This window comes from Vulpes vulpes, unplaced genomic scaffold (genome assembly GCF_048418805.1).
Source record: "Vulpes vulpes isolate BD-2025 unplaced genomic scaffold, VulVul3 u000000710, whole genome shotgun sequence".
NCBI lineage: Eukaryota > Metazoa > Chordata > Mammalia > Carnivora > Canidae > Vulpes > Vulpes vulpes.
In genome coordinates this window covers 528,866-542,297 of record NW_027325790.1, presented here as the reverse complement: position 1 = coordinate 542,297, position 13,432 = coordinate 528,866, and the positions used below count along the sequence as shown (strand labels likewise).

At 38.7% G+C, this 13,432-nt stretch overlaps 1 protein-coding gene across 1 annotated transcript; it reads right to left on the bottom strand.

Annotated features, from left to right (window-relative positions):
* Positions 1 to 3,569: 3,569 nt before the first annotated feature.
* On the bottom strand, positions 3,570 to 4,845 carry LOC140597358 (vomeronasal type-1 receptor 1-like). Its single transcript, XM_072745601.1, has one exon. It carries the CDS (start codon positions 4,618 to 4,620, stop codon positions 3,703 to 3,705), a length of 918 nt encoding a protein of 305 aa, XP_072601702.1. The 5' UTR covers positions 4,621 to 4,845; the 3' UTR covers positions 3,570 to 3,702.
* Positions 4,846 to 13,432: the final 8,587 nt, after the last annotated feature.

Genomic DNA, 13,432 nt, shown 5'->3' with positions numbered 1-13,432 from the left:
AAAGCAATCTATACATTTAATGTGATCCCCATCAACACAGCAATGGTATTTTTCACAGAACTGGAACAAATGATCCTAAAATTTGTATAGAACCACGGAAGATGGGCTGCCCTGGATCTCTGCCCCTCTCTCTCTCTCTCTCCCTCTCTCTCTCTCTCTCTCTCTCTCTCTGTCCCTTCTCTGTGTATTCTCATGAATAAATAAATAAAATCTTTAACAAAACAAAAACAAACCACGGAAGATTGAAAATAGCCAAAGCAGTGTTGAAACAAAACCAAAAAAAAAAAAAAAAAAAACCAAAGCTGGGGTTCCAGATTTCAAGTTATATCACCGAGCTCTAGCGATCCAAAGAGTATGGTGCGGGCACAAGAAAGAGAGCCTTAGATCAATAGAATAGAATGGAAAACCGGAACAAGACACACACCTGTAACTCTATGATCAATTAATCTTCAACAAAGCAGGAAAGAATATCCAACAGCAAAAAGTCTCTTCAACAAACGGTGTTGGGAAAACTAGGCAGTCACGTGCAGAAGAATGAAACAGGACCACTTTCTTACACCATGTATGTAAAAAATAGATTCAAAATGGATTAGGGACCTAAATGTGAGACCTAAAACCATAAAAAGAAGAAAAGATAGGCAGCAATGTCTTGGACATGGGCCATTGGATCTTCTTTCAAGACACGCCTCTGAGGCGAGGGAAACAAAAGCAAAAATAAACTATTGGGACTTCATCAAGTTGAAAAGGTTCCGCACAGTGGAGGAAACAACCGTAGTGAAAAGGCAACGTACAAAATGAGAGGAGATATTTGTAAACGACGCATCCAATAAAGAGTTAGTGTCCAAAATAGATAAAGCAAATATAAATCTCAGCATCCTAAACACAAATTACCAACCGAAAATGGGCAGAAAACATGAATGGACATTGTCTCTGACAGGACATCCAGATGGCCACCAGACACACGGAAAGTCACTCAGCATCACCCATCACCAGGGAAATGCAGACCCAAACCACAATGAGATGTCACCTGACAGCCGTCAGAATGGCTAAAATTCACAACACGAGAAACAACAGGTGTTGGTGAGGCTGGGGAGAAGGGGGAGCCCCCTTGCACTCCTGGTGGGAATGCGAACAGGTGCGGCCACTGTGGAGAACGGTGCGGAGGGACCTCAAGAAGTTAAAAGTAGAGCGACCCTACGATCCTGGAATTGCGCAGCAAGGTACTTGCCCCGAGGATACAGAAGTACAGATCCTAAGGGGGACGTGCAGCCCAGTGTCTGCAGCAGCGTCATCAACAGCAGCCGAACAGCGGACCGGGCCCAGGCGTCCACCGACAGATGAGTGGGCACAGACGATGGGGGAAATACAGTCACTGCGACGTCACTCGGTCATCAGAAGGGATGGAATGAAGCCATTGACAACGATGTGGGAGAACCGGAAAGGACTGATGCTAAATGAACTAAGTCAGTCAGAGAAAGACAAATACCATACGATTGCGTTCACGTGTGGATTTTAAGAAACCAATCAAACTGCAAAGGGGCGGGGGGCGGGGGGAGATGAGAGAAGCAAACCAAGAAACACATTTAACCATACAGAATAAAGTAATAAATACCAGAGGAATGGGGGGGGGGGGTGGATAGGGAAATGGGATGGGGATGACGGAGGGCACCTGTGACGAGTACCAGGCATTGTAGCCAATGGTTGAATCACTATGTGGTACACTGAAACTATGTTATACTGTGTTAACAAACCAAAACAAGCCTGAAAAAATATGGTCTACATCCTCTATCATTAGGAAGTTACCAATGAGAACAGCAGCGAGATAGTGCTACACACCATTTAGAGATGCTAAAGTCCAAAAAAAAGGATCCCAGTTGCTGGAGGGTTGTATATGACAGGAATGCTCCTTCATGCTGGGGATGTGCATACGGTTGCTTTGGAAGACAGTTTAGCAGTTTTTTCCAAGGCTAAATAAATCTCTCCTGAGGGCCCAACATTCATACTTCTAGTATTTAGACAATTGTTTTGAAAAAACTGTTTCCACGCAAAAACTAGCATGCGAGTATGCGCAGTAGCTCTATTCATCGTAGCTAAAACCTTAAAGAGATCAGGATGTCCTTCAGTACATGAACCCATAAGCAAACTGCGGTGCATCCAAGTGAAGGGTGCCAGGAAGGCCACACCAGCCTGCGAGAAGGGTGCACATGGGGCCGGCTGGGCCCGTGCACACAGTCCTGTATGAATCCATGCGTGTCCCCCGAGTGCCCTCACCAGTCAGGGCTGTGCTGGTCCCTGGAGCCGCCTGGGCAGAATGGGGCCAGGAGCACTCTTCCCAGGTGGGGCAGTGGAAAGAACAATACATAACCTCTGACACCCTCCACAAGCCTTGACTGGGGTTGGGTTGGATTTGAAACAGTAAGTGACCAGGTAAACACTTCATTCTTCTATTAGAGCCTCTATTAGAGGACCAAAGGGCAGAAAACCAATGCTTCAGCTCAAGTCTGGACTCACATGTGACCCTGGGCAAGTCCTGTCCACCCTGGGGGCCCAGGCAGATGGAGGAGAGGAAGAGAGCCAGTTATGTTTAAACTTAACTCTGACCCTGACCCCGACCCCAAACCCCTAACCCCAGACTTTGACCCTAAGCCCAAACCTGAATCTATACCTTATTTCCTAACTACATACCAGAACCATCTGACCTGCATTATCCTACTACGCCATAAGCTGAGCATGCAGCCCTTTGTAATAAGCTGTAATTGTGACAAGCTGCCTTACTTTCTCTGGTGTGGGAGATACCTAGTTCTTGGGTGTTGGCCTTTTTGCCCCCTTCTTTCTTTTTTTTTTTAAGATTTTATTTGTTTACTTGAAACAGGGAGCACAAGTGGACAGAGTGGGAGGCAGAGGGAGAGGGAGAGGGAGAAGCAGGCTTTCCACTGAGCACACAGGCTTTCCATGCAGGGCTCAGTCCCAGGACCCTGCGTTCATATCCTGAGCCGAAGGCAGATGCTTCACCAACTGAGTCACCCAGGTGCCCCTGCCCCCTTCTTCTTTCACTCTTCAATTCAAACCTCAAGTCATCTATATGTTCAACAGTTCTCAGGACAATAATATTTCTGGTGTTTTGAGATCTTGTATATTTCTTAGTGTTTCTTCTTCATCTTAAATGTAGGTAAAAAATTATTGCAAATTTGAACACATTTCTGAATTTATATGAGAATATTAATAATTCTACTTTTAAAATTAAATATGACATATTTCTGACACACAAAGTATAGAGCACAATTTAATAAGCACACACATTTCATCACTTTGCTTAGAGCTAAGGTTACCTTACACAAAAAAAGTAACCACTACCCTTTTGTAGGTTTATTGATTTCTATAATTGTATGATGTTTCCAATATTATAAAACATTCTACATTACATACCTGTTGCTATTTTATAAAGTTTAAAACTTATATACATGGTATCATAATCTAAACCTTACATTTAATCTTTAAAATGTTTTTTAAACATTTTAAACAATAATTTGTAAACATTTGAAAACAATAATTTAATTACAGTTCTTTGGATTGTTAACTCAGTTCAATGGGGACGATAAATGTAACTCATGTCATCGATAAGCATGTTAATCTATATTCATACAAATGACTCCTGTGGTGCAGAAGAATGCTAAAGAGTGTTCTATGATCAATGAATTTTCTTTAAGAAGAGAAAAATCTTTTTGGGGGTTTCATGAAATTTATTCTATTTTCATTTTTAATTAGAAAGAAAGAACAGATAGTTGGGTAACATGATGAAAAAAAGTTATTAAATTTCTCCAGTTGCTCCTTTTTCTTACTTGTATAAACTAAATAAACAGTAAGAAAGGTGTTGGTCCAGTAAAAGAAAACAAAGCAGCTCACCAGTATGAGAATGACGTGAGTAGCCTTGTTTTCAGGAGAGCGTGAAGACTGGATGGTACTGCGAACATTCTGAGCTGCTCTGTGATGTCTGTAAAGGATATTCACCATGTAGATGCTACTACATGTCATCAGAGAGAGAAAGGACAAATCTCGAAGGAATACCGTACTTAGAAATATTGATGATATCTGGCCATCATGTGCACTGCTTTTACAATAAGCAATCTGATACCCAAGTCTATCATCGGTGATATTCCTGTTGGCCACAGTTCGTAAAAGGACCACAGAATAGATGGCCATGTTGATCATCCAGAAGAAAAGTAAGGAGGGTTGAAGGAATGCAGGGATTTTGTATTTGAGCCAGGCCCATTTATGACTACTTGGAGTAATAGTCACTGCCTGAAATGTACTCTGGAGGGCGGTTGTGCACAGAGAAATGCTCCGGGTAACTCTCTGAATATAGAGCACTGTTTTACATCCAGTATCGCCCATCTCCACTCTAATTCCAAAAGATGTAATTATATTTGGAATCCCTCTGAATATGAGCGTCGGAGCATTAGCCAAAGTTAAGTGGGCAAGAATCATATCTACAGGCTTCTTCTTATGAGGAAAAATTAAACATGTGTACATATATAATGTAAATAACAAAGAATTCCCCATGAAACCAATACAAGTTTGAAAGATAAAGAAAATCCCCCAAATTATGTCACTGGAAATCATTGTCTTTCAGTCTCTCTTAGATCTTCAAACCAAGTCCAGTACATCCTATAGACAAATAATTTAATTATGAATATAAATAGTAAAGGTAATTGAGACTGAGGGCTAAGCTATCAAGTTTCAGGGAGTCTTCCTGCAGAATTGGCAACTACGTAGCTATACGAGGGATCATCCAGGTTCTTAAAGAACAGAACTGTCAAGGAACAGAATTCAATTTTTATGAAGACAGAGTATCATATGTTCTGTGCCAATTAATAAAAGTAAAAGCTCATGCTTTCTCTAAAATAAATTAAAATTTTTTAAAAAGAAATGTGTTGTTCAATTTATTTATTAAGTTTTTATTTAAATTCCAGTTAGTTAATATAGAGTGTAGTATTAGTTTCAGGTATACAACACAGTAACCCAACACTTCCATACATCATCCAGTGCACAACATGACAAGTGCACTCCCTAATATTTATTCTGTATTTTACCCATCCTCCTCACCCACCTCTGATAACCATCACTTTGTTCTCTATAGTTAAGAGTTTGTTTCTTGATTTACCTACCTCTCTCCCTTTTTTCCCTTTAGCTTGTTTGTTTTGTTTCTTAAATTCCACATATGAGTGAAATTATATGGTATTTGTCTTTCTCTGACTTATCTCACTTAGCATAATACTCTCTAGCTCCATCCAGGGCATTGCAACTGGCAAGATTTCATTCTTTTTCTATAACTGAGAAATACATAAATATGAATATGAATGTGAATATATATGCCACTTCTTTATCCATTCATGAGTCAATGAACACTTGGGCTGTTATAAACAATGCTGCTGGAAGCATCAGGGTGCATTGTGTCCCTTTGAATCAGTATTTTTGTATCCTTTGGGCAAATACCTAGTAGTGCAATTGCTTGATCGTAGGCAGTTTCATTTTTAACTTTTTGAGGGAACACAACTGGCTCCACAGGTTTGTATTCTCACCAAAATACAAGAGGTTCCCCTTATCTTCACATCCTCACCTATTGTTTCTTGTGTTCTTGATTTTAGACATTCAGACAGATGTGAGATAATGTCTCGTAGTTTTTTTTTTTTTAATTTTTATTTACTTATGATAGGGACACAGTAAGAGAGAGAGAGAGAGAGGCAGAGACACAGGCAGAGGGAGAAGCAGGCTCCATGCACTGGGAGCCCGACGCGGGACTCGATCCTGGGTCTCCAGGATCGCGCCCTGGGCCAAAGGCAGGCGCCAAACCGCTGCGCCACCCAGGGATCCCTGTCTCGTAGTTTTGATATGAATTTCCCTGATGATCAGTGACATTGAGCATCTTTTCATGTGTCATGTTGATGAATTCATTTATCAGTTCTAACTCTGAGCATTTTCTGAATTTTATCTTTGGCCTATTGGTTGTTTTATAATATATTGTTTATTTTGCTTAAAATTTGAAATTTATCACTGTAAATGTTCATATTTAAAAGGAAGATAGAACACAACACAATGATATCGTTTTATATATAAAGACACTAGAAAAAGAGGAGCAAATTTACCCTAAGTAGCAGAAGGAAAATGATAATAAAGATTAGGACAGAGAAACAAAACAGAGAGTAAGAATACAATAAATTCTGTAAAACAAAATGTTTGTTCCTTTCAAAGATTGACAAAATTGACTAATCTTAGATGGATTAAGAAAAAAAGAAGATTCAAAGCACTAAAATCAGAAAAGTGGGCACATGACTAACAATATTACAGAAAAAAAATATTATGTAAGAATATTATGAAGTTTTATATCAGCAAACTAGATAACTTAGATGAAATTGACAAATTCCTAAAAACATAAAATTTACCAAACCTACTCAAGAAAATATAGAAAATATGGATTCCTGGGTGGCTCAGCAGTTTGGCGCCTGCCTTTGGCCCAGGGTGCCATCCTGGAGTCCCAGGATCGAGTCCCACGTCAGGCTTCCGGCATGGAGCCTGCCTCTCCCTCTGCCTGTGTCTCTGCCTCTCTCTCTCCCTATGTCTATCATAAATAAATAAAATCTTTAAAAAAAGAAAACATAGAAAATAAATCTAAACAGCCCTAAACAAATATAGAGCTTAAATTAGTAGTCAAGAACCTTTCCCTTCAAAAGAGCTCAGGATCACGTGGCTTAACTAGTGAATTTCCAATAAAAAATTTATCCTAATGCCTCTCAAATTCTTCCAAAGAATAGGAGGGAACAGTGCCTAACATATTCCATGAAGTCAGCATTATACTGATATCATAGCCAGACAAAGGCATCACAAGGAAAATAAAAGGGGGGGAACAAAATCCCTTATGAACATAAATGCATAATTCCCCAACAAAATACTAGCAAACTAAATCCAGTATCATATTAAAAGGAGGACATACTATGATCAAGTGAAATTTATCCTAGGAATGCAACGGTGGTTCAACATATAAAATCAAATACTGTAATACAGCACATTAATGGAATAAGGGGAAAATCCATACCATCATTTCAGTGCATTTGGGAGGAAAAAAAAGCATCCTTTCATGATAAAAAAAAAAACTCAATATTCTAGGAATAGAGGGTAACTTCCTCAACATGAGAAAGGGCATATATGAAAACCCCAAAAGTAGCACCATACTAAATGGTGCCTGAAAGACTGAAAGCTCCCCTCCTAAGATCAAGCACAAGACAAAGATGCCTGCTTTCACTGCTTCCCTTCGGTATTATCCTGGAATTTTCAATCATAGCAATTAGTTTAAAAAAAAAAAAATCCTCAAAATGGGCAGGAAAAAGTAAAATTATCATATGGTTTCACTCACATGCCAAATATAAGAAATAGTGCAAGGGACTGTATGGGAAGAAGGGGAAACTGAATGGGGAAAAATTAGAGAGGAAGACAAACCATGAGAGACTCATGTCTGGGAAACAAACCGAGGGTTGCTAGAGGTGGGTGGTGAAGGGGTAACTGGGTGATGGGCATTAAGGATACCCGTGATGGAATGAGCACTGGGTGTTATACACAACTGATGAATTATTGAAAACTCCATCTGAAACTAATGATATACTATATGTCAGGAAATTGAATTTAAATTAAAAAAATAAATTAGTAAAAAAAAATCAAATAACTCAATAAAATTAACTATATTCACAACTTAAACTATGACTACCTCAATACTTGTATCAAAATTCCTTGATAAAATTCAAAGTGCATTCAAAATTAAAACAAATGGTAGGAAACCAAGAACAAAATGGTACATGCTTAACTTAGGAAAATAATTATTATCTGGGCCTGTGATCATCCTGCAAAATGACTAAATACTGCAACCTCTCTTTGAACGGGAAAATACCAGGTTGACTCACCATTTTTTGTACCAGAGGAGATGATCTACAAGCTAAGGCAAGAAAATGACTAGTACACATTTTGGAAAGGAAAGAAACCCCACAATTTTCTCATTAGACGGTATCATTTTCTAAGTATAAACTGCAAAGAATCTAGAGTTTAAAAATTACAAATAAGAATTTTACAAGGTAAATGGATAAAAATATCACTATACTATAACCATTTGCATTTATATACCAGAAACAAACTCCTTCTATAAAATAAAGTTTAAGGTTGAGATACTACCTAAACAGTATAAAAATATCAAGTAAGTATAAATAAAAACAAAAGACATGTGAAAGCAGTAAGAGAAAAAGCATATAATTTTTCATGTTCAAAGCCTCAAAGATATAATATGCAAATAACGTCCATGTTTCCACAATGATGCATAAGTATTATAGAATCCAGGTCTGATTCTCAAGATGATTTTTTCACCTGTACAAATGTCTATGATACTCACAATGTCAAAAATAATCAAAGCAATTTTAAAGGAAGAAAAGAATGTAAAGAATTTTTCCATGAAGTATCAAGGTAAATCAGTATGAAGCTACATCATTAAGATATGATGGGTTTGGTGCCAGGAGCACCTTATGAAACAAATTAGAGTTCCCAGCAGTCAATCAACACAGTTTTTTAGTCCCGATACATGTGATCAAGTAAAGAAGTATGGTTTACAACCGTACTGTAGGTTCTTTTCTAAGTATGACCTGAGATATTTCTGATATCATGTCACATAAAATATCATTTTCATATGCACTGAACACCTAATTGTAGAAACAAATCTATTAAATATTTTATAGAATAATTATCTTCAAGAGATTAGACCCAATATATTTTTCTTGAATTTTTTAAAAGCCCAAGTGTAAATAAAAATATTAAAAGATTTTTATGTCTCTAAAATTAAGACATAAAGTGAGTGTGCTAACAAGCCCTAGGGAGGAGGAGTTCTTTGCCACAAACATAACCGCAAATTCTGGTATGCAGAATGTATTTGGATATGTGCATTGTACTCAGGCTAGAAGAAGGAATATTGACTATAAGAGAAACAAAGGAAAAGGGGAAGAAATGCAAAAGGACAACAAATGTACTTCTGGAAATAGGGTATGGTAGTGAAGATCTTGGAAACAGCAGAAATACCGTGATTATTAACAGAAAGGGAGAGTGACAGGGTTGCAGAAGCAGATAAATGGAATAATGAGAAAAATTACATAAAATACTAACCTGGGGGAAAACGATTAGGTACATAATTAAAAGAAATAAAAGACTGTAGAGTATCTTTAAAAACGGCTTAAAAACAAGTGCATACAGGGCACCTGGGTGGTGCAGTTGGTTAAGTGTCCAACTCTTGGTTTTGGCTCAGATCATAACCTCATGGGTCCTGAGTTGGAGCCGGGTCCTGCTCCACACTCAAAGCAGAGTCTACTTAAGACTCTCTTTCCTTCTCCCCCTGCCCCTCTCACACCCCACACTTGCTCACACTCTCTCTCTCTCAAATAAATAAATAAATCCTTAAAAACAACAAAACAACAAAAAGTGCATAAAAGCTGAAGAGAAAGTGCAACCAATAAAAGAAAGCAAGAAATGGGAATAGAAGTAGTAAGTTGGATGAGCTCCAAAGTGTGAAGGACCAGGAAGGAATACGGAGGAAAGGCAAAGACTAGGCTACGCAATCAGTACATGGTATATGTCAATCTATCATCAAGTATACGTAAGACCATGTGCACTAATAATGTTATCTCAATTAAACGTAGAGATTTTTTTTTAATACATGCAATTAAAGAAGAAAGATGGAGATAGCCAGGAAAGCCAAAGGAGAAATTTAAGAATTTAATGAGTGGGGAATTAACTAATATAACAGCAAAAGAAGATAATAGAACAATTTTTAAAAAGTGATATAGTAGGGGCACCTGGGTGGCTCAGCATTTGAGCATCCGCCTTCAGCTCAGGTCGTGATCCCCAAGTCCCTGGATTGAGTCCTGCATCGGGGACCCTGCTCCATGGGGAGCCTGCCTGTCCCTCTGCCTCCCTCTCTCTGTCTCTCATGAGTAAATAGATAAAATCTTTTTTATAAAGTGGTATAGCAAAACCAAAATGCTTATCATACCATAAAAAATTAATACAAAGAAGAAATAAAGGGGAAATTTTAAGAGATAGAAGATCAAGTTTAGATTTGAAAAGAAGAGAATAAAATGAGTAGCAGAGTTCAGGAAAGGACTTAGTATCTCCTTTGCAGCCCTGAGACCCCAGTCACAGCAGCATCCTTACCAAAGCCCGTCTCTGTGGCTCCAGGGCAGGAGGACAACGCTCATGGGCCGTGCTGAAGAGCAATGGCAGGATGTCAGGGTTATGGGGAAGGGGCCGTGTGACTTCATCTCCCCCCTGGGCACTAACTGCTTTGTTATCCAAAATGGAATTGGCCTTGTGTACAGGGACTCAGCCCGGCATGTACAGCATGTACACAGGAGCCTGAGCGGGACTCGGTGGTGCCGGGTGTCTCCTGTTAGGGTCATTAAGAGTGTCAGTCACAAGTGCACAATTACCTTCTGATGTAACAGACGGCTCCCAGGTTGGCCTAGTTGTAAATTATTCCTCAGGGTTCCAGAGTAATGATGGGATGCTAATCAGACGTTCAGTTCTCTCAGCTGACCAAACTATGCGGACACTGGCCACAGTGCAGCATCCCTGAGGCTGGGGTGGTGACTATTCAGAGTTGAATTTCAGGTTTCTGAAATTTCCATATAAAACAAGCATATTGCTTTGTCTTGTTCAGTGACCAAATCAATCCAGTTTTTATTTTAATTCTCAATACAGGGTCAGTGATATAATGTACACAACTTTAAATACAGGAAAAAATCTCTTTTATTTAAATGTTTCTTTTTGAAATAATTATAGATTCACAGGAGGTTATCAGGGCAGAAAAGTCATATTAACCCTTCACCAAGTTTCCCCTAATGATTATTATATCTTTCACAATAGGGTACGATATAGAACAATTTGATGATGATGCAATGTATATGTACAGTATTTGGCTCATGTGTAGGTTCATGTAACCGCTACCTCCCTCAAGATACAAAACTATTCCACCCAGAGATGCCTGAGTGGCTCAGTGGTTGAGTGTCTGCCTTCAGCTCAGGGTGTGACCCCAGGGTTCTGGGATCGAGCCCCACATCGGGCTCCCCGCAGGAGCCTGCTTCTCCCCCTGCCTGTGTCTCTGCCTCTCTCTGTGTGCCTCTCATGAATAAATAAAAATAATAAAAATCTTTACAAAAAAACCTATTCCATCTACATAAATGTTCCCTCTTGCTACTTCTTCATACTCACATTCACCCCACCACCACATATCTGTTTTCCATCACTTATTTTTGCTATTTCTAGATTGCTATATAAATATCATGTAATTATACAGCATATAATCTTCTGGGATTTGGTTTTTATCACTGAGCATTAGTCTCTGGATCCATCCACGTTGTACAGGCATCAGTAGCTAAATTCTTTTCACTGTGGAATAAAATTCCTGATATCAGTGGCCCACAGTTCATTTAACGTTTGCCTACTGACAAACTCTATAGTTGTTTTGCAGTATGGCTACCACAAACAGACAACAGTTTTGCATTACTCTGAACAACTGTATACGAATCTTTGTGTAAACATAAGTTTCCATTTCTCCGAAACAAATGCCCAGAAGCACAACTGATGTACTGTGTGATACAGGTATATTCAATGTTTAAAGTAACTGCGAAACTGTTTTCCAGAGTGGCTGGGACATTTACAACCCTACCACAGTGTAGGAGCAATCCAGTTGCTGTACATCCTCCCCAATATTTAGTATGTGGTTATCTTCTTAAAAATTGTGGTACACTACAAATAATGTAAAATCTACCATCTTCACTGTTTATAAGCATATAGCTCAGAGGTGTTAAGTATATTCATGTTGTTGTGCAATGGATCTCCAGAACTTTTCCATCTTTCAAATCTGAAATTCTATGCCCATTAACCAATGCCCTCCTTCTCCCCTTAATCCCAACATCTGGTAACCACCATTCTTTCTATTGCTATGAATTTGGCTACTTAAGATACCTCATTAACTGGAATCATATAGTATTTGTCATATTGTGACTGGTTCATAGTACTAGGCTTAATGTCCATTCTGTAGTGTGTGACAGGATTGCCGTTTAAGGTTGAATGACATGCCAGTAGATGTATATACCACACTCTGTATATTCTTCCATCCATTCATGGATTTCTTGTGTTTACCTTTTTTTTTTTAAAAAAGATTTTATTTGTTTATTCATGAAAGACATAGAGAGAGAGAGAGGCTGAGCCACAGGCAGAGGGAGAAGCAGGCTCCATGCCAGGAGCCCGACGCGAGACTCGATCCTGGGACTCCAGGATCGCGCCCTGGGCCAAAGGCAGGCGCTAAACTGCTGAGCCACTCAGGGATCCCCTTGTGTTCACCTTTTGTGAATAATGCTGCTATGAACAGGGGTGTGGAAATATCTCAAGACCTGCTTTCAATTCTTTTGGATTATACCCAGAAATGAAATTGATAAATTACATGGTAGTTCTACTTTTGCTTTTTTTGAGGAACTGCCACACGGTTTCCCATAGTGGTTTTCCAGAGCTTCTCATTTTTCCACATCCTTGTCAACACTTGTTGTTTTCTGATCTTTTGATAGTACTCTTCCTAATGGGTGTGGAGTGATATTTAACTGTGGTTTTGATTTGCATTTCTCTAATGATTAGTGATGTTGAGCATCTTTTTGTAAACTTGTTGGTCATTTGTATATCTTCTTTGGAGAAAGGTCTGTTCATATTGTTGGATCATTTTTAAACCAACTTACTTGATTTTTTCCTGTTGAGTTGTAGGAGTTGTCTACATATTCCTTATATTATTAATCCCTTATCACTTTAATGATTTACAAATCTTTTCTCCCATTCTATAGACTTTTTTCACTCTGTCCATTGTGCCCTTTGATGCATGAGTGTTTTAAAGTTTGATGTAGTCCCATTTGTCTTTGCTATTATTGCCTATGCTTTTGGTGTCACGTCCCAGAAATCACTGCCAAATCCAATGTTACGAAGCTTTCCCCTGTGTTTCCTGCTAGGAATTTTGGAGTTTGGGATCTTATATTTAGGTCTTTAATCCAGTTTGAGGTAACTTGCATATGCCATTATCTTATATTTTAGCTATTTTGATAGCTGTGTAGTGATACCTTATCATGGTCTCAATACTTTACTAAAGGGTAGTGACGTTGAACATCTTTTCATGTGCTTATCTGTCATTTGTATATCTTATTCAGTGAAATTTCTCTTTGTGTCTTTCTTTTTGGGTGTCCATTTTATAATTAGATTGTTTTTTAAACATTGAGTTCTCAGGCTTCTTCACATAATCTAGATAGGACTCCTTTGTCAAATAATATAGCATGTAAATATTCTCTCTCAGGATGTAGCTTGTCTTTTTAAC

Bases quoted from the DNA above. Each gene is read 5' to 3' on its own strand.
- LOC140597358 (XM_072745601.1), bottom strand. From the start codon at position 4,620: ATGATTTCCAGTGACATAATTTGGGGGATTTTCTTTATCTTTCAAACT.